Source organism: Hylobates moloch, unplaced genomic scaffold (assembly GCF_009828535.3).
Source record: "Hylobates moloch isolate HMO894 unplaced genomic scaffold, HMol_V3 SCAFFOLD_18, whole genome shotgun sequence".
Classification (NCBI taxonomy): Eukaryota; Metazoa; Chordata; class Mammalia; order Primates; family Hylobatidae; genus Hylobates; species Hylobates moloch.
The window spans coordinates 77,565,275-77,587,377 of NW_026652293.1; the positions used below are offsets into that span (position 1 = coordinate 77,565,275).

Here is a 22,103-nt window from a genome sequence, read left to right on the forward strand (position 1 = left end):
ATGACAGGATCAAATCCCAGGGTGATTTGTATTCTTTGCGCTCATCTCTATTTTTCACTGTTCCACAAAGAACATGTATTATCTCTGTAACAAGAAAAAGACGAAAAGAAAACTGCATTATATCATTCAAAAAGTTGTCTAGTGGTCACAAAGACACTATTGAAGATGCATGTTGAAAGTCTGAACAAAGTTGCTTTTTAAAATGTAAAAGTAAAGAGCAATATTTTTAAATTAACGTTGTTATATACATGATCTTAAATATATCTGTGGACGTAGTAAAGTTTATATATTTAACTTGACCAAAACTCCTTTAGGGGATTTTCTTATTAGGGAAAGGAGGGTCACTTTTTGTTCATCACTATATTCAGATATTTATTGTGTTAACCACTGCTCCTTTGCTTAAATTACTCGCAACCCAGAATAAAGCTTTTCCTCCAATCATATTGCAACACAACTTTAAATCATTGTTTTTGGTCTGAGTGGGGTTGAAGAGTACCTTAGTGAGATGATTCCTCCAACACTTGCTGCCTCGATCAAATACAAGAAAACTCTACTGGGCGTGGGGAGCGGCACTCACACTTAAGTAGAGAAACTGGAGCTGGAGAGGATGAAAAAATTAGTGTAGCTGGCACCCCTGAACCCCACCCTCAGAAGATTAAAACAGGGAAATTAATGGCCTGATGCAACAGTGATAAAATGGCACTGCTGCAGCCTTTCCCCCATCTCTTCAAATTGGAGAAACTCTCAGTTGGAAGGGACCTTACTAAGTACCGGGTTTAGCCACCTGTTGATTCTTAGACTCTCTGGTGATTCATCTATTTTTAACACTTGCACTTAAATAGGAAAGGAATTTATAACCCAGAAGACTCATGTAGCCTCATGGTTGCACAACAGCCTCTGGAATCTTTAGAATAAATACTTTTCCTAAAGTAAGTGGCTTTAAAATTTTTTCTTTGTAAAGACAACATTTTTGGTAAATGCCAATTAATTTTTGTGATTTTATTCTATTCAAGGGAGAGAAACATTTTCTAAATTGTGTTTATGTTTTGGTTTTGAAACATAGTTTATGTCAAAATTTGTATATATACTAATTAGAGCCTAATGTGGACTATCTCGTGGCTTTTATATTTTTTACTACAAACAGTTTTTAAAAATTCGCATGTATATCTGATTTAGTGACCTGGAACTAGTCGAAATGCAGATGCTTTATAAACCGTCTTAACTACTGACATTATCTTGTTTTTTGTGAAGCATGACATGGTTCAGTTTATTGACTGATTGTTATGTCGCTGGGGAGAAATGAATTTTCACGGTGTGTTTTATTGTGCCTATTTAGTGGGTTCAGCATTAAAATAAATAATGCTGTTATGAGAAAAGAGATGGCCTGATGATTTCTCGATGGAAATGGAAGTTAAGAACTCCAGGCTGTGATCCCATCAAAACACCTGACTGACTCTGATGCCCTAAGATAGGCACTTAACCTCTCTGTGCCTATATTTCCTCAAATCCAAAATGGATTAAGAAAATTGATTTAGACCAAAGTAGAATGAGAAGCACAGTATTTGAAACATGCTTTGAGGCTGAGATAAATGTTGATATTATTAAAAAGTCCCACAGTATTTATTGAGATGGCTCCATATTGGGGAAGAGGGAGCAGAGAGACTGTGGAGTGCCGGAAGGCACTGTGTTCGCCTCTAGAATTTGGGCTGCTTTGTGTGGCAATGAAGGCAGTATATTTTCTTCAGGTCACCTACTCCACCTTAATTCTTTGCAGGAGGAGAAGCCAGGCATATCAGGGCCTTGGTTTTCCAGGTGAGCATCTGCTGGCACACTGTTAAGATGAATTCCCTGCAAATGGTACTTTTAGCCGGCTACACTCGAGGGGTCTTCTGGCAAAGACGTTTTTCCTGTACATTCATAAATGCTGCCTGGGTTACTTTTAAATTACTGCTCCACATCGGCCCTTCTCTTAGAAGAAACAAACTAGATTTAACTTACTTTGCCTCATTCATGTTTGCAGTAACAGGATGTATTTGTTTTGTGAGTTTCTTCTGTCTTTTGAAGGGAGGGATGTGGAGTTTGGTGGATATTTGTTACTCTCGCCTTTTTTTCAGTCCAAAGAGGCCATGTGGGGAAACAGCAGAGGTGGAGGCATCACTGATAACCTGCACACCCTGTCCTCTAGACATGGGGCGAGGCAACAAGGGGTGAGGGAGAGGGTGTTAAATGTGCCTAGCAATTCCATACATTATCTTATTTAATTGCCACATTCCGCGTGGCATTTTACAGAAAGGTGGCAGAGGCAAACTTCTGTGTAAACAGGTGGGTCTACATGGTGGGTCAGGGAGGAGGTGCCTGAAATTTCAGCACCAGCGATTGAGTCTTTTAGGAAAAAGTGCCATTGCATGTCATAGAACCACAAGTGTGTACACTGCTGGTAGAAATCATCATCATCATCGTCATCCTCATTGTCATCATCATCATCATCATCGACTCTCAGTTCACAAAGCACCTTCATATCTCATGGAACATCGTCCTCATCATCATCGTCATTATCATTGACTCTCACAGTTCACAAAGCACCTTCATATCTCATGGAACCTTCACAACCATCCTGTAGGTTACTGTTCCCCCTGTTAGACATGAGCATGCTGAAGCTAGAGAATGAATTTAGTAACATTCTTAACTATTATTGGTCTAACATGGGGAATATATTGTGATTTTTCTCTATAAGAAAGGTAATGTCTTTTAAAATTATTTATCTATTTATTTACTTTTCATACCTAGTCCTGCAGAACATCTATTTTTTAAAAAAGACTCTGACCAATACAGAAAGAAGTCAAGTGGATTTTCCCAACACGACTTTGCTTTAAGTGAAGAAATGCAATGACTTTGTAGTCTTTTCAAGCATGTCTGATATATGGAATTTTTCTTGAATTCATTTCAGTATAATTGAGTTTTCTCCTGGAGAAAATAGGTCCCGATTGCACCATTTTTTTCTGCATTTCTGCATCAACTCTGTGAAATACAGTTTTTTGTTTGTTTGTTTGTTTTGGAGACAGAATCTTGCTCTGGAGTGCAGTGGTGCGATCTCGGCTCACTGCACCCTCCATCTCCTGGGTTCAAGAGATCCTCCTGCCTCAGCCTCCCAAGTAGCTGGGACTACAGGTGCACGCCACCATGCCCAGCTAATTTTTGTATTTTTAGTAGAGATGGGGTTTCGCCATGTTGGCCAGGGTGGTCTCGAACTCCTGACCTCAGGTGATCCACCCACCTCGGCCTCCCGAAGTGCTGGGATTACAGGCGTGAAATACAGTTCTGAATTCTGAATATCTGCTCTGCTTGATGATAGTGATTCAAACCTGATCAGACTTCTGCTTGATGATAGTGAAAGTCTTTGGTTAAAAATATGTCATATATATTTAGAATATATGTTAGTTATAATGTTTGCCAGAGCCGCTTTGATAGTGCGCCACACAGAGTGGCTTAAACAATAGAAATTTATTGTCTCACAGTTCTAAAGGCTGAAAGTTTAAGATCAAGGTATCAGCATGATTAAACATCTACCCTATTCTTCTTCTTCTTTTTTATGACATTGGAATATACCATATTTGAAAAATGCATTTTAGAAAAACTAATGGAATCCAAATAAAGTTTCTAGTTTAGTGACTAATAATATATTAATATTGATTCATTAGTTATGACAAGTGTACCATAATGTGAGAGTTAGCAATAAAGGAATTGTATCACAAATGAAATTACAAATTATGTCACAAAGCAATAGTAATCAAAACAGTGTGGTACTGGCATAAAAACAGTCATATAGACTATTGGAACAGAATAGAAAGCCTATAAATGAAGCCATGCATAAATGGCCAGCTAATCCTCAGCAAGAGTGCCAAGAATACACAATAGGGAAAGGATAGTGTCTTCAATAAATGGTGATAGGAAAACTGTTATTTACATGGAGAAGAATGAAATTGGATCCTTATCTCACACCATACACAAAAATCAACTCAAACTGGATTAAAGATTTAAATGTGAGATTTGGAGCTGTAAAACTAGAAGAAAACATAGGGAAAATGCTCTTTGATATTGGCCTGGGCAATGATTTTTTGGATATGATACCAAAAGCACAGGCAACAAAAGCAAAAACAAACAAGTGGGACTACATCAAACTAAAAAGTTCCTGCATGCAAAAGAAAAAAGCAGCAAAATGTAAAGGCAACCTATGGAATGGGAAAAAATACTGCAAACCATACATTTGATAAGGGGTTAATATTCCAATACACATAAGGAACTCAGACAACTCAACTGCAAAAACAAAAACGACCTAATTAATAAAAATGGAAAAAAGGACCTGACATTTTCAAAGAAGACGTACAAATGTCCAACAGATATATGAACATCATTGTACATCAAGGAAATGCAAGCCAAAACCACAATGGGATATCACCTCACACCTATTATAATGGCTACTATCAAAAAGACACAAGTGTTGATGAGGGTGTGGAGAAAAAGGAACCTGTTGGTGGGGATGTAAATTGGCACAGCCACTACGGAAAACAGTATGGAGGGTTCTCAAGAAACTAAAAATAGAGTTACCATATCATCCAACAATCCCACTTATGGGTATAAGTCCCAAAAGAAATAAAATCAGAATCTCTAAGAGCTATCTGTATTGCCATGTTTATTGCAGCATTATTCACAGTAGCTAAGATATGGAAACAACGTGTCTATAGACAAATGAGTGGATAAACAAAAGGTGTGTGTATACACACACACACACACACACACACACACACACACGTATGTAATGGAATATTATTCAGCCTTAAAAAAGGAAGTCCTGCTATTTGCAACAACATGGATGAACTTGGAGAACATTATGCTAAGTGAAATAAACCAGACACAGAAAGACAAATACTGCATGATCTCTGTTCCATTTTCAAAAGTCAAACTCATGGAAACAGAGGGTAGATGCGTAGTTAACCAGGGGCGGGGGTAGGGGAAATGGGAAAATGTTGGTCAAAGGATACAAACTTTTAGTGATAAGAAAAACAATTTCTGATGTACAGCATGGTGACTATGGTTAATAACTATTCTATACTTGAAATTTACTAAGAGAGTAGATCTCAAGTATCCTCACCACACATACAAAAAAGGTAACTAGTGAGTCGATGGATATGTTAATTAGCCTGTGTGGTAATCATTCCACAAGGTATATGTATATCAAAAAATCATGTGGCACACCTTAAATATATGCAATTTTTATTTGTCCATCATACCTCAATAAGACTGGAAAAAAAATAGAGGACACTGAGTGAGAGAGGTATATGGGAACTCTGTATTATATCTGGAACTTTTCTGTGTATCTAAAACGATTCTAAAATCAAAAGGTTATTCAAATATAAAATAGTGTCTATATTAAACATTCCAAGAATGCTGTACTTAGAATTATTGTATAATTTTATTGTTTTTAATGCCATTGCTTATACATGTTTTTGTACTCAAGAACAAATTGGATACGGCCTCTAGAGGACAGTGTTGGGTCATAGAAAGATTTTACAATTTCTGCCCAAGTTGAAGATGGTCATAACCATTTTTCTTCTTCTTTTCTAACCACAAGGCCTGTTTGTTCATTGTCCCTCTTTAAAAACAACAATAACAAAGAACACTTATGACCCTTCTGCTATTCTGACTAGTTGGCTGTTTTGTTTTAACTTATTTCGTATAATTTTGGTTCCACAAACATCTATTAGGCAAAAAAGGTCTACGGAGTTGGCACCATAATGTTCACATCCCTGAGGGTTTGTGAAAGTTGTGAGGGAACCCGGGGAAGCGATATGAGGCATATATTATGTGTCATTTGTGAGTTCTTCCGTGATGGAGACGGAATTATACAGTTGAACTACCTTTGGAAAAACAAGCAACAGTTTGTGCCTTGATCAGGGTGCATGTAGGCTAAAGAGGGGTTTTGATCTTTAAAGGCTGAGACTGCCTGCTCTGCAGTGGTTTGGTGGTGGTGCGAGGAAAGGAAAAACCATGGCTCTTGCTTCTGGAGCACATTTCTGGAGTAATCAGAATAGCAACTTAACATTTTAATTTTAAAACTCCTCCTCCGGAGATAACCTCGTGAGATCGACATTGCGTTTGCCCGAGGCTCCTGAGGCGGGCTTTGCAGAGTGCTGCGCAAGCGCCTCAGAGCCACAGGAACATCAATCTGCAAAATGCTCGCCTTGGACTTGGAGGCGGCTGAGGACAATTGTTCATGAATGGATGGGCTCAGAAATTCTGAAACACACAATTCTGTCATTGAATGCACTGAATTTCTGCTGAGAGTGGAGTCTGAGGGTTCTACCATGCTAGGTGTGAATCTAGTATAAACATTAAAAAATAGGAGTCATTTGAATGACGGTGTGTTCCACTTAGCAGCAACCTATGGTTTTTTGTTTGTTTGTTTGTTTTTGCTCAAAGAATAAATCTGTCCAAAGCTCATCTGCTGAATTGGGATCTTTGAGCCTTTTCATAGGGTTTTTGAAAGGGAGTGGAGAATGTACAGCTCCTTATAGATAGCCTGACATGAAAGTTAAGGTCAACGGTGTTTTGTTCAGCCCCTCCATCCACGTCGAACCCACGGGCAGGGATCTGTTTCGTTCTCATTTAATAGTGCTAAGTGCCAAACATTCTCCTTCTCAGGTATAGTCTTCTAATCTAGTGGTGGTGTGACAAAGTTCTATTTACCATTATAGGTACTTAATACGTATTATGATGATTTAAGATGTAGTTGGTCCTTGAGATCGTGATTGGTCCCCTAACCTGGTCCCTCATTCAGGATTCCTTATCTCAGGGAAAAGCATCACCTTATCCCAGTGGTATAAGTCAGAATCTTGGGAGTCATCCTTGAATCCTCTGTTTTTTCCATCCTTACTCATAATGAATGCAGGACCAGGTCCTACCAATTTCACTTCTTAAATATTTTTTGAAGCCATCCATTTCTCTCTGCATGGCCGCCACTCCAATCTAAGCCCTTGTCATATCCGCTTAGACTACTGAAGAAGCTGCCTGACCCTCAACCAGTGTGCTCTTTCAAAACATGCATCTATGAGACCGTCACTGATTTCCCACTGTTCTTAGGCTAGAAACCTTATCACTGTCATGGACAAGAAGGCCCTGCTGTGGGGCCCCTGTCTCTCTTTCTAGTCTCATCTTGAAGCCTTCTCCCTGCTCCTTGTACTCCAGCCTCCTAGCCTCCAACGTGTCAGCACAGAGTCTTAGCATATTCAATTTCCTCTAGGTGACTGTCTCTCCCCTGCTGTCTCTGTCTCATTACCTTCTACTCATCCTTTCTAAATCAGCTGGAGTGTTATTTCCTCATGGATGACTTCCCTGGTCTCCTGGTCTAAGAAGTGTTCTTTGTTGTTTTATTTTTATTTTATTTTATTATTTTATTTTATTTTATTTTATTTTATTTATTTATTTATTTTTTTGAGATGGAATCTCACTCAGTGGCCTGATCTCGGTCACAGTCCGCTTCTGGTCACCTTCTCCTGCCTCAGCTCTTAGTAGTGGACTACAGGCCTTAAATGCTGGGATTACAGGCGTGAGCCACCGCACCCTGCAATTTTTTTATTTTTTATTTTTTTTATTGAGATGGAGTCTCACTCTGTCGCCCATACTGGAGTACAGTGGTGCGATCTTGGCTCACTGCAACCTCCACCTCCCGGGTTCAAGTGGTTTTCCTGCCTCAGCCTCCTGTGTAGCTCGGATTACAGGTGCGCACCACTACACCCATATGATTTTTGTATTTTTAGTAGAGACAGGGTTTCACCATGTTGGCCAAGCTGATCTCAAACTCCTGACCCCAAGTGATCTGCCTGCCTTGGCCTCCCCAAGTGCTGGGATTGAGCCACCACGCCTGGCCGGGTGTTCTTTATTGACTGTTCTTACAGACCCATGCTCCTTCCCCTCACTGTGCTTACATCAATTCACAGTGTCTTTGTGTTGTTGTTTCTTGATTAATGTCTGTCTCCCTTATCAGAGTATCAGCTGTGTTCCAGTTGAATGATGAAGATAAATCTTAAAAAAATAAAGTACCATCTCTGTGAGCAGGGGTCATGCCCAAGTGTGCTCACCATCCAGAGTCTCTAGCACTTGGCACAGTGCTTGGGAAAAGTAGTTGCTGAATACATTTGTTGAATGAATAAATGGCTATTTACTTATTGAATGTTTAGGTAGAGGAAGAAGAACCCACTGGATACATTCGATTCGAAAAATTTCTCCCAGTGATGACAGAAATACTACTAGAAAGAAAGTAAGTAAATGCAATTGTTAAGGCAAAGTAATGATCAGAATTATGAAGCCATTCATTTCAGGACACTTGGCTTTTTCACTTTGTGTATTATACTCAACCAATGTATCTTAACGTGGCCTCCCTCTAACCTTTCAAGCTACTTCTGAACTGCCAGTTGGTACATGCTTAGAAACATCAACCACATTAGTGTTATCCTAAGCAAAGCACAATTAGAGGGTAAATAAGCTATAAAGATCATAAATCAACATTCTTAATATCTTCTGTTTTGAATTATCAGTGATAAATAAGAATCCTAATATTTTTCTAGCAAAAATATAGCATTCGCTTACCACAGTTGGTTCATCATAGAAGTCTTGTGCCCAGATAAATTGATGTCCAAAAAGCTAGTAGATAACCTCAAACATGTCAGTGATTTTGCACTAAATATTTCCTGTGGGGCTGAGGTATTTTCAACTTTCATATCCAGAAATCCAAAAAGATTTCAATGAGGCAAGTATTATCATCCCAGTATGTTAGCAGCTTTTATTTTACTTTTTATTTTTTATTTTTTTGAGATGGAGTTTTGCTCTTGTCACCCAGGCTGGAATGCAGTGGCACCATCTTGGCTCACTGCAACCTCCACCTCCTGGGTTCAAGCGATTCTCCTGCCTCAGCCTCCCGCGTAGCTGGGATTACAGGCACGTGCACACTACCATGCCCAGCTAATTTTTGTATTTTTAGTAGAGACAGGGTTTCACTATGTCGGCCGGGCTGGTCTCAAACCCATGACCTCAGGTGATCTGCCCACCTCAGCCTCCCAAAGTGCTTGGATTACAGGCGTTAGCCACTGCGCCCAGCCCTATTTTGTTTTATGTGGTCATTTATTACGGGGTCCGCAACCACCAGGCCAGGTACTGGTACCAGTCCCTGGCCTGTTAGGACCCCTGGGCCACACAGCAGGAGGTGAGCAGCAAGAGAGTGAGCATTACTGCCCCAACTCCGCCTCCTGTCAGAGAAGCATTGGCATTAGATTATCATAGGAATGCGAACCCTATTGTGAACTGTGCATGTTAGGGATCTAGGTTGCACGCTCCTTATGAGAATCTAATGCCTGATGATCCGAGGTGGAGCAGTTTCATCCCCAAACCATCCCTGCCCTACCCTGGTCTGTGGAAGAATTGTCTTCCATGAAACTGGTCCCTAGTGCCAAAAACGTTGGAGACTGCTGATTTATTATGTAGAGACTGTGGTAAATACCATGGTATTTACTCATTTTATTGCATAATTACAGATACAGACCAATTCCAGAAGATGTCCTTCTTCGAGCTTTTGAGGTATGTAAACTCCAGCTTATATGCATATACATATATAAAAATACGTATCTTTATATACACACGTATATGAAAAATTCATCATGTAGAACTTATTCACCAAACGAAAAATATAATATCTATCTTTTCTTTTCCCCTAGGTTTTAGATTCAGCTAAACGTGGGTTTCTTACTAAGGACGAGCTGATCAAGTATATGACCGAAGAAGGTAAGCGTGATTTATTACTTATCACAATGACTTATGTGAGGAATTGATAATTTGTTAACAGTTATGTGAAAGTTATAGGGGATACTTTAAAATCAGTTGTTCTGGTGAAAGTTATTTACTGTTCCTACTATTTTGGCTTGGGGGTGGTTTCTGTTCTGTGGGGGTTAAGAGGACAAAGAGTAGGGAAAGGGGAGACGGGTTGTTGTCTCGTAGAATTTTGTGAAGCATAGTGATTACTTCTATAATTTCAGGCATTGCATTCAGAGCATTTCCAGAATAAAAGATGTGCCATCTGGAAAACATGAACTATCGATCACTGTAAATGAAGGCCCCTTCCTAGATTGAAGATTTGAATAGAAGTATATAAAAATTCCCCCCCCTTTTTTTTTGAGACAGAGTCTTGCTCTGTCGCCCAGGCTGGAGTGCAGTGGCGCAATCTCAGCTCACTGCAAACTCTGCCTCCTGGATTCAAGTGATTCTCCTGCCTCAGCCTCCCGAGTAGCTGGGATTACAGGCAAGGGCCACCACGCCCAACTAATTTTTTGTATTTTTAGTAGAGATGGGTTTCATCATGTTGGCCAGGCTGGTCTCGAACTCCTGACCTCAGGTGATCCACCCATCTTGGCCTCCCACAGTGCCAGTAAAAATTCCTGTTTAAAGAACTTTTCTGTCAGTGAAGTTACAGATAATGTAGCCTCAATTGAATACTGAGGTCATTTTTAACACTAAAATTTTCCTTTTTTAATGTTAATTGAACCACATATATTTGTTCTGAACATGTCCCATCATACATATATGCATACACACACACATAAAACCTGCACACTTATATATATGCCAACATATTTCCTTTAGGAATTCTCTCTGCTAGGCTGATGTGTAAATTTGTTTACCCTGAAGGTCAGTAGCCCGACGGACAGTCTCCTGAAACCATCCTCATATTTGTCACCTTGCCTGCTCCCATACAGAGCTAGAGCTCTCTGGTTCACAGATTAAGTCCTGAATGACTCAGAGTTGCTAATTACTTGAGACAGAATCAAAAGTGCAAGTGATTTTGAATAGGGAAGACTAAGACTGCATCTACATGCACAGCTGGTTTGACCATCCCAACTTGATCCACCTTTAGGCGGAATACAGAGAGTGAGGGTAAGAATGACACGACCATCAGAGCTGCCACCCAAGAACTCCTATGCCATTGTTAAAATTATCTTAGGGATTAATTTTGATGGGGATGTTATGACTTTCAAAGCATCAGCTTCTTAATCCTAAGGATTAGTTTAAAGAAAGTAAATCCTAGATTATATATTAGGCAACATGAATTTAGTCAAAATGGCCAAAACAGTTAGATTTTCCTACTGTTGTGTGCCTACTATATGTTTAATATTTAGTAGGTGTAGTAAGGTATAATGATATTTAAATCTACTTCCTCTCTCAAGGATATTACAATCTTATTGGGGAAATAAAACTAAGATAAAATAATTCACAATACAAGACAATAGAAAGCTAAATATCAGAAGATCAACCAGGGCCGGACCAGCCTGGAAAACTTGGTCTGGGAAGACTTAAAGAGAAAATAGGTTTTTTGAGATGCTAGAATGTATATGGTTAAATTGTTGAGGGCAAAGGTAAACTCTTGTGCGTTATAATTCTGTCACACATGGTAGATCTCAACAAATGTTTGTTGAATGAACGAATGAATGAGTAGATGATGAAGACCAGGTGAAGGGGCTAATGAGAGGGAGACATTATCAATGTGTAAAACAGTCTGAACAAAAATTGGGAGGTAGGAATGAACATGCTATTTGAGAGAGAAAATAAGCCGAGCTGGCCCAGAGGGTAATGTTGGCAGACAGCAGGAAACTGACTTCAGTAGATTTACTGGGACTAAATTGTGGAGTCCCAGGCTCAGGAGTTTGGAATTCAGCCTGTGGGCAATGGAGAAGTATTATAGGCTTTTGAGCAGATGAGTCACATGCTGTATGAGTGATTGTGAGAAGGTTTTTCTGGTGCTGGTCGGTTTGTTAGATGCATAAGAAAGGTTGGACTAGGGAGGCCAGTTAGAAGGTTATTTCAGCATTTTGAAGGCACCCAAGCAAGGGCCTGACCTGGCAGTGGGAATGGCAATGGGAAGACGGGATTGGCACAGAAGGACTGTCTGCGGCAGGATCCATGGGTCATGATGAGTAACACGGTGTAGGCGACAAAGATGAGAGCTGAATCAAAAGTAACACCAAGGCTTTGCCCTCAGTGGCAAGTATGATGGTAATGCGACTGAGTAAAACCGAAAAGTCAGAACAGACTGCAGTGTATACAGAGACAGTGCAATCGCGTGGTTTACTTGGAGGTGCTGTGTGATAATTTCGAAAATGGTATGTTTACAGAGAGTTCATGGTACTTAAAGATCAACTATTGAGTATCTCAGTGGACTAAGCATAGGACAGGTATTTTCAAATAAGAATACATATGTTTTCAATTATTCACTCAACAAGTATTATTACAAACCTTCCACATATATGAACCAATATGTTTGGAAGTAATATGTAAGATGTAAATCTATACAAATCTAAGTTACGATTTAATATAACAGACCCATCAGCTAAGTGTAATAGAAGTTGACTAGTTTGGTAAAATAGGTGCTTAAGAATTGCTACTTTGAGAGTCTCAGAATTCTACAAATTGTTTTTAAGTACATTTATGCTATATAACAATATGGGTTCAAGTTACTTGCACACTCATCATAATCTCCACAAAGTATCAAACACACTAGTTTGAGAATATGCATTCCTACAGCCCAGGATGTCATATGATAAACAAAATAAATCACATCGAATCAAGTTCCTACAAGATAGAAGTCCCTAAGTGTCCAGGAATGTGTATTGCATCAGACAGTGTTTAGCAGCAGGGAAGATCTCAGAACAATTTTTTAAACAAACATTTACATGTTGCTGCTTATGTGCCAGGTACTGTTCTAAATCCCATTCAAATCATAACACATTTCATTCTCCCGACAACTTATGTGATAGGTAGTATCATTATCACCTCCATTTTACAGACAGGTAAACTAAGGAGTGGAGCAGTTAAGTGCCTTGCTCAAGATCTTAGAGCTAGTAAGAGGCAGCCAGCATGTGAATCCAAACTTGTGCTTTAACCATTCGGTTATTTTCCTTCCATCTTTAATCAAACACTGGGGCTTCAAGTTAATCCTCTGGTACTTGCAAAAGTCTTAATCTAAATAAATAACCTGTTCATGATGTCTGTATGTCTTCCTACTGTTTTGCCTGAAATGACGTGTTCTAGAGGTTGCTTGATCTATGACATCTGCAGGCTGAAAGAGGTCCAGAATCTGCCAGGGTGTACAATAACCTTCTCTTTGAACCTCTGGACTGTCGTGATGTCCTGGCTCTACAGCTGCAGGGATTGCAGCTAGTGACATTGCGGGAGTTTGTGGGGCTCCATGGCTGTTAAGCTGGCTAGTGGAAAGAAAAAGAAAAAACTCAGATGATCATAAATGATACATTTTCCTTTTTGTCTCTCTGAGGTGAGCCTTTTTCTCAAGAGGAAATGGAAGAAATGTTGTCTGCTGCAATTGATCCAGAATCAAATTCAATTAATTACAAGGACTATATAACAATGATGGTGATAGATGAAAATTAAATGTTCTAAAGATAATTTCTAATTGAAAGGACAATTTTAGAAATTGCTTGTTCTTGTTAATTTCACATCTTATCTTAGGATTCCTATATGTGATATTTAATACCTTGTGACATACTATGTCACTTTAGATCCTTTGTTTTTAAAGATGATCATAACACTTGTGACATACTATGTCACTTTAGATACTTTGTTTTTAAAGATGATCATAACACTTTAAAACAAATTTAGTATGTCTAGCCTTACCAAATGATAAATTACTATTTATTTAAAAACTATTCTTAAAACATTTTAACATTAGAATGGATTGTTGATTATTTTCTACAATAAAACTCAGGTTACCTTTGAATGAATTAAGCTGACAAAATGAAAATGACGTAACTACCCAAGGTTTGGCATCTAAAGATCTTAAGGGGGCAGAATGACCACCAATCGAAAATGAGTAGCAATGTAATGGAAGCTTCTTTTTTAAACAATAACAAACGCTTCATCAATCTGAGTGTGGAAGGAGATTTATCAAAATAAATATTGATAATTGATTTTTTATGAGTGCCAATTACAAATATCATTTGGGATGATAATAACTTAGTGTAAACATTTATATTTGCTGATCCAGCATGTCACCATTTATGGAGCAGCTAAAGGAGTTGAGATCATTGAAACTAGAGAAAAGAAGGCTGAGTGGAAGTTGATAGTGTAAGGTAGTGGCAATTCTCTCTTTGTCTTTAGAATTCTCACCTACTCGGCATATCTGTCATGGGAACATTGTCCTGAATACTGAGTAAGAATACTGAGAAATGTTCTGGTGTGCAAATGTACAGCTCCTGAAAGAGCAGAATGAAGCACAAGCAGTCACAATGGAAAAATAGAAACTATATGGCAACTTACAAGCAAAGGGGAAGATAAGGATTCCAAACTTAGATATTCCTTTTTTTTTTTTTTTTTTTTTTTTGAGATGGAGTCTAGCTAGATATTCTTTTATAACAAGACACACACACACACATACACACACACGGATCTCTATTTAAAGATGGCTTTACCACTATATGTGTGTATCTACATAAATGTAAACATTTAGAGTTGCTGTGAGCCTTCCTCAGGCATGTAGTCTTGCCCCCAAAAGAGGCGGCTGCTACCCAAGAGACTGTCGCTGTTCATTCATTCATGAAACACTGAAAGAGTATCATGAGATGATGTGCTGGGAACCGGAGTCCCTAATGAATCCAGGTCACAGTTTAGTGAGGGAAGCCTGCAAGGCAGTCAACAGCCACATTTCAGATAGGGGCCCGTTCAGGGTACCGTGGAAGTGCAGAAGACAGGCAGCTACTCAGCCTTGCAGGGAGGGAGCTTTCTGGAAGATGAAAGGTGCTAGTGAGTGGAGAAGGCTTCCCAGGAGAGGAGGCACCTGACTTTAAAATGAGTAGTTTAGTAAGTGGGCGGCGGGGCACAGGGCATTTCAGCAAGTGAGCAGCAAGTCCAGAAACCCTAGAGGTGTCATGAAACATGGAACCACCTGGGAATGGAAAGCCGTTCAGTATGTCTGGAGTGTAGGAGACTTGGGGGTCATGATGAGAGGTGAAATTGGCGTGGTAAACAGGAGCGGTATCATTAAGAATATCGGGTTAGGTGCTGAGTTAAGGTTTCAGTGTGAGAGTTTGGACTTTATTCTGAAGATCACAGAGAAAGATCATTTGTAAGCAGCATGGAAAATAGATTTGATAGGTCAAGACTAGAAGTGAGACCAGTTTGTAGGCTATTTGGTTGGTGGGAGGGGATAGACTGGGAAAAGTCAAGCATGAATCCCAGGTTTCTGGCTTGGACGATGGGTAAAAGTGCCATTCATTCAGATAAGAAGTCCAAGGAGCAAGTGGGGCATTGGTAAGCAAAATGATGAGGTTGGGTGCAGACACCTTGGGACACCCAAAGGGTGACATTCAGTAATCAGTTGGATATCGGAGGGAGATCAGGCTAGAGACCTGGCTTTTGGAGGTCTCAGCATGTAAGTAGTATGAATGCCTTGAAAGGAAAAGAGAAGAGAGTCTAGAATAAAACCATGGGAAATATCAGCATTTACGGGAAGGCAGAGGAAGAAGAGCCACAAAAGAGACTGGGAAGGAGAAGCCTGAGAAGAGGGAAAGCTGGAAAGAAGCATCTTGGATGTCAGGATCGGAGAGAATCGCAAGGAGGAGGCAGTGGCCATGCCAGATGTAGCGGAGAGGAGAGGGAAATTAAAGACGGAAAAAACGTCCGTTGGTGTTAGCAATGGAGAGTTCATTGACGGCCTCTCCCAGAGCAGATGTGGGGAAGCAACAGGGTGTGGAGTTGAGTGGATGGAGGAAGGAATGGATGTGGGAAGGCTGCAGCCTGGAAGACAGGTTATTCGGCAGTGAAGAGAAGGAAACGGACAACAGGCTCGGGGAGTGATTTTTGGAAGATGGGCGGTTGTAGCAAGTTCATTTCTAGTCCAAGGGCTGAGAGCCTGCAGAGAAGGTGAAGGGAGGGGCCAGTTTCCAGAGCAATAAAGAGACTTAGGAACAATGAACCAAGGCCTGTGGTCCCTACCTCATGGCCTCTGCTGTCTTTTGGAGAGGAAGGTCGTAGGTTATAGAGCTTGAAGAAAATGGTGTAATTTTGGAATATCTTTTGGGGGAAATGGGAGACAGAGTTGAGAAAGAGCCCATGTACGGATTTTCAAGAAACCCTGGAAGATTTTGTGCTCAGGAGCAAAAAAGAAGAGAAAAAGGTAGATTGTTGTACCAGGGGTAAGGTTTTGTCATGTGGGTGTGGTGGAAGGAATCAAAGGCCGAGGAATCCGCGAAAAGGCGGTTCCGATGGCGTCCGTGGGGCTAACGCATTAGGGAAAGACCCAGGTGGGAGGAGTGGGTAACAGATGGGAGGGGCTAGAGGGCTCAGGGCCCTAAAAGGGCAAGTGGCTGGTGTTGGTAGCAAGGGGTGGTCTTCCCTGCCTGAGCGATGATTCCTGAGTGATAATATGTTTCCCTGGAAATTTTGCTTCGCTGTGTTCTTAGAGTGTTTCTTTTCTTCTGCTCTCTTATTATGTGAATAAATAGTAAGAGTGGCTGAGGTTTGTTGACTGTTCTCTGTGTTGCAGGCACTGTCCTAAGTGTCTGATGTACGTGAACTCATTTCATCCTCACATCCACCCATCGGTGCAGGTGCTATTAAGTTATCCCCATTTTACAGAGGTGACAATCAAGAAGCTACACAGCAATAAGGGGCTGTATCAGCTTTTTCTAGGTTATGTTGTGATAACAAAACTCCCATGTGTCAGAGGTTTACAAGAATAAAGCTTATTTCTGTTTACGTTTTGTTGTCAGCTGGGGTCACCCGGGACTCTGGCCTACGTGTCTTTGTCCCACTCATGGCCTGGGGAAGTAGGGTGACCGTCTGTCCTGCTTTGCCCGGGGTGGTCCCAGACTATACCTGTCCCAGTGTAATTATTAATAAGTCTCCTTTGTACTCTTAGAAATGTTCCAGTTTAGATGATTAATATGTGGTCATCCCATTCAAAAAATAGTGAGTAAAAATGATGGTGAGGAATTGTTACTTCTGGAAGGCTCTCTGACAGATAATTCCAGCAGGGGTAACAATGGAAGGCATTTTTTCCTTCTCTAGTTTCCCAAGATCATTTTTTTCCCCAGGATTATCTGAGATTTTCCCAAGGTAAAGTCCAAATAGAGAACTGATGTGCCACTGGCTTGGCCGTGCATGTTAGAATCACCAGCCAGAGATGAAGATGAGCCATGTGCCTTCAGGACAGGGCGGAGACGGAGGAGGAAAGGAGTGTGGTGACCCTCAGAACATCAAGAGACAGGCTGTTGATGATAGGAACACATTGCAGTGGGGAAGGAGGATGGCCGAGATATGAAACACCCTTCAAGGTGGACGCATACCCAGGGGCATATCATTCGGTGGCAGGGGCCAGCACGGACATGCAGCATTGAAGTGTGTGCTAGCGCCTGATGCGTCAACCCAGGCACGGACTTGTTTGGAGCATACAAGACAGCTCTGAGTTAAGTCCTGTAAACCATTAAAGAAGTACAGTCTGGTGAATGAACCCTAATCTTTTGATGATCAAGTGATGACATCATATTCTCTCTCTGAGGAGATGCTCTCGTGTACAGAAGGCAGTAGAAGAAGGTTGTGTTGAGATTGCGTACCTCCCCAGGCGCCACCTTTGAGGATTCTTTCAAAAGTTCGACTGATGTTCAACTTCACATCTTGTCTCAAGGCAATCCTCTCTGTTTAGTATCATAGAGTTGGCTTTATGGAATGTAATTCATTTTTATCTTTAGCACAAATTTGTCTGTTTCTTTTAAGGCCACCAGAAAGCACAACATAGACAGAAATCTCATTTTGTCTCCTAAGTTGCAGAATAAACGTACCTTGTTTGCAAAGGGAACTTTTTTCCTTACACTCAAATCACTTCAATGTGTATTTTGCCTCTTCAGCTCACCGACCTCACCCGCAGCATCTGATGTAAGTCACCATATGCCATTTCCTGACTAGGAGAGTGCTTGGCCTCTTGTGCAGGAAGCTTGCTTACCCTCATGACTCCTGGCTTCTGCAGAGCCTGCCATACCCCACAGCTTGGCCGGGCCCTGTGGAAAGCCATCTCTGTTCTCACACTGCTGGGGAAGGTGCGTGACTCAGGGCCCGACACACAGGCCTGAGAGTCTGGCGATCTTGCGCTCTGATCCCAACTTCATGTGTGACTCACTCTGGATCAGGCGCTTCACCTCCTGTGCACCTCTGTCTGTAAAATAGAGAGCCCAGCTCTAGTCCTTCTCCCTCCTGAGAAGCAGTGCAGAGATTTAGTCCCCTTTGCGGTCACCCAGTGTCTAAGTACCAAATGCCTAAGAGACACAAAAAAGAGTCCAAGATAGCAGGCTAGGTGGGATTATGACTGTTCGTTAAGGGCAGGAGTATTTTCTGTGGGATGGAATGTGTTTAGATCTTTCTCTCCTAGCTTCCCATCTTCCTTCCTTTCCCTTTTCTAAATCCTTCCATATAAGAAAGCACCCTGTTTATATAGGCAGTTCCTTGAAGATCAGTTGTTACTACCTTACCCTCCTGGGCTGCTTAAATAAACAGAGAGCCTCATGGCCACGTACGCTCCCCTCGTGCCAGGCATGGTGGCTGTGTATTTCTGAAAGCGCGGTGGCCAATCATCTGCTTCAGGAGCATCTGGAAGGAGGGTGTTAGAAATGGGGGGTGTGCCCCATTCCAGACCCCTGAAACAGAATCTCTGGAGGTGGGGTCCAGGAAACTTACATTTTTCACATTCTCAGGGGAGCCTTATGCACACTTGTGTGTAAAAACCACTACCTGGGGCTCTGATGTTGAATGAAAGTGTGGGATTTGGAGTTAGGCTCTGCTGCTTACTGATTACGTGATTGGCCCAGACATTGAATATTGCTGAGCTTCCCCGGAGGTCGAGGCTACAGTGAGCCATGATTGCACCACTGCACTCAGCCTGGGTGACAGAGAGAGACCTTGTCTCAAAAAAATAAAAAGACATTGCTGAGCTTCTGCATCTTAATTTGTAAAGTGGAAAAAACACTTTTCAAGGCTGGTGTGAAGATTAAATGAAATAATAAAAGTGAAAATGTTTAAAAAGCTGTAAGCTATGACACAAATTATCATTTACAGAAAGCCAGCTAGACAGAGAGGGAGAGAGAAACAGAGAGAGGGAGGGGCAGGGATGGAGATCTGCTGCCTGGGTGTGGACAGAGAGGTGGGGAAGTAGGTAGATAACAGAAAACGAATTGGAGAGAATGTGTGCGTACCTGGGCTGCTGGTGGGGAGATAGCCGAGGTTTGCTGTCACGGTGCTATTAATTATAAGGCGTGAAGTTTATTTCTAGAATGTGAAAATAGGAGGCCTTAAGAGGTTTCTTTTTTCCTTCTTTTAAAAATGTGCTATCAGTCATGGTACTTTTAGAGCAGCAGGAATTATTTACCTCATCTAGTGGAGAAAACACTCTTAATCATTTGAAGAAACTGTTATTTTTCTTAAAAAAGAAAACTCAGGCCAAGCACAGTGGCTCACGCCTGTAATCCCAGCACTTTGGGAGGCTGAGGTGAGCCGTTCACTTAAGGTCAGGAATATGAGACCAGCCTGGGCAACATGGTGAAATCCCGTCTCCACAAAAGTACAAAAGTTAGCCAGGCGCGGTGGCGCACTTATAATCCCAGCTACTCGGGAGGCTGAGGCAGGAGAATTGCTTGAACCGGGGAGACAGAGGTTGCAGTGAGCCGAGATTGTGCCACTGCACTCCAGCCTGGGCGACAGAGCAAGACTCCATCTCATAAAAAAAAAAAAAAAAAAAAAGAAAGAAAAGAAAAATCACAAGTTGAAAAATTGATGCCAAACCTAGTTCTGTGGAGAAGGAGATAAGATAAAACAGCACATTATGAAAATCGGGACATGGTTTTATATGTGTGGCAGGTCAAAATGCCAAATATATCTTGCTGCCCAGCCCCCGCCCCTGCCCCCGCGTTAAGTTTTCAGCTGGTAGTAAGAAATCTCAAAAAAGGCTTCTAAGCATTTATCACCAAACTTAGGAAATGTACTGAAGTCTAGTTGAGTATTGCATGACTTTAAATATAGCTTTTAAACATGTCAAGATGTGTTTCCATGGTCTGCATGCCTAGTTTTAAACCGTCTTGCTGGCTGGTAACCATTCCTGGTTACTAACTCAAGGCATGATCCGCACTTAGGCGAAGCTCATTGTTAATGAGAATAGAGCTAAGTCTATTTTCCAACTAGTCTTGATAATGTTTAACTTTTCTTAGTTGTTCTTTATCAAATCCGATTAGCCTGTCTTTGTTCTTACACAACGCGATGAAGAGCTCATCCTGGTGGAATTGTCGTCGGCCTCACCATTCTCGGGAAACCCCCCTGTGCTTAGGTGTTGGGATTATCTTCAATTCGAGGTTACTTTTTAGTAAACTTTTTAAGCCTCTTATCAATTTTTGAGGGTGGTGTCGTTAAAACCAAAAAACATCTGCAAATCCTTGGCCACCTGTATGGTTAGTGATTGCACGGAAATAAGCAAGGTGGAATGAGTACACAAGCGAAGGCTCCCCGAGCTGCCTTCAGGACGGCCGCCTACCTTCCTGATACGTGCGTTCCTGATACGTGCGTTCCTGATACATGCATTCCTGATACATGCATTTCTGCTGTGTGGACCCCGGGAAGACGTCAATGAGATTTAACTCTAACACAGAACATAAATATAAATTGAAACAAATCCTGGTTTTCTTCCTGCACCCTGAGGAGTTATCTTGCATTCCCTGCAGGGGCACCTCACTGTGAGATGGCTACTTTAGAGAATCTTCCCAGGAAAGGCTCTTTTGGAAAAACAATGTAAAGTATAAAATACCCTAAAAATTACTAGAGTGGCTCCCAAGCAATAAAGAGAAATTGGAAAATGCCAGTAAACAAAAAAGAAGAGGAAAACCCCTTAATTCCACAGAAGTTAACCACCATTACTAATGCTTTGCTTCATCTCTTCTGAAAGCTTTTTCCAAGGGATGTGTCTCTGTATAGAGCTTCTTTAAAATATCACTGTGGAACCTGTCAGTTAGGGTCCTTGACCATAAGGACAGAAAGCAGGACTCACTGGAAGGCACCTGGACTGAGGAAGGGGTGCTCACAGAGCCTACTGGAGACTGGGGCACCAGGCTCAGGCTGATAGGAGCCAAGGGGGCATCCGAGGGCAAAGAAGCATGGTGCAAGAGGATAGCAAACGTCACATAACCGGAACAGCCCGTCCAGGGCCGCTGCTGCGGAGATGGCTTTGCACTGGTTCAGGTTCAAGGCCTGCAAGACACAGCCCACTGAGCTGAGCTCAGTCTGGCCTGGGCAGGTAAGGAGGCACCTTGCTTCTAGGCAGCCATGTGGAAGGCAGGAATCCTCCAACCACCAGCTACACCCCACTGGAGGGAGAAAATACTCTGGTAAGAAATCAGGGTACTGTTGGGGAAGAGCATAAATAAATAATAAACACGACAATACTATAGGATCAGACCATATGTGCTATTATGTAATCTGCCATTTTAAATGAATACATAATGAACAATCTTTCCATGATAGTGTCTACTCACCTAAAACATAACTTTCAGTGACTGGATAGTATCTAATTGTTTGGAGATACCTTAATTAATTAATTAATTAATTTAGAGACAGGTCTCGCTGTGTCACCCCGGCTGGAGTGCAGAGGCATGATCATAGCTCACTCCAGCCTCGAACTCCTGGCCTCAAGCAATCCTCCCACCTTGGCCTCCCAAAGTACTGGGATTAGAGCCACCATACCTGGCCTATTTAATTAGTTCCTCATTCTTAGTAATTTAAATAATTTTTAGTTTTCACTGTTATAATAAATTATGATCAACATCCTAATAGTTAAATCTTAATTTAGTTGTTTGCTTAGAATACATTCCAGAAAGCAGAACTGTTGGGTCACCTTTAAAGTGATGGGGACTTATTTTTAAGTCTTCTGCTAATGTGTTTTCAATCTGTCCTGCAGAAAGATTGTTCCCATATTCTAAACCCTCCTCAGCATATTTTTGCTTTTTATTTTGCAATTAGATAGG

General features: G+C 41.2%; 1 protein-coding gene across 6 annotated transcripts in view; it reads left to right on the top strand.

The window, feature by feature from the left end:
• EFCAB2 (EF-hand calcium binding domain 2) overlaps positions 1-22,103 on the top strand; it is a 161,531-nt gene that overhangs the window by 107,229 nt on the left and 32,199 nt on the right. For 4 of the 6 annotated variants that reach the window (XM_032136987.2, XM_032136982.2, XM_032136985.2 and 1 more), the window contains 4 exons: positions 8,235-8,314; positions 9,585-9,627; positions 9,765-9,831; positions 13,370-13,835. In XM_032136987.2, coding sequence (XP_031992878.1) covers positions 8,235-8,314; positions 9,585-9,627; positions 9,765-9,831; positions 13,370-13,485 — 306 coding nt within the window. In that variant the 3' untranslated portion in view covers positions 13,486-13,835. The other 2 variants (XM_058430515.1, XM_032136988.2) reach the window with 2 other exon arrangements.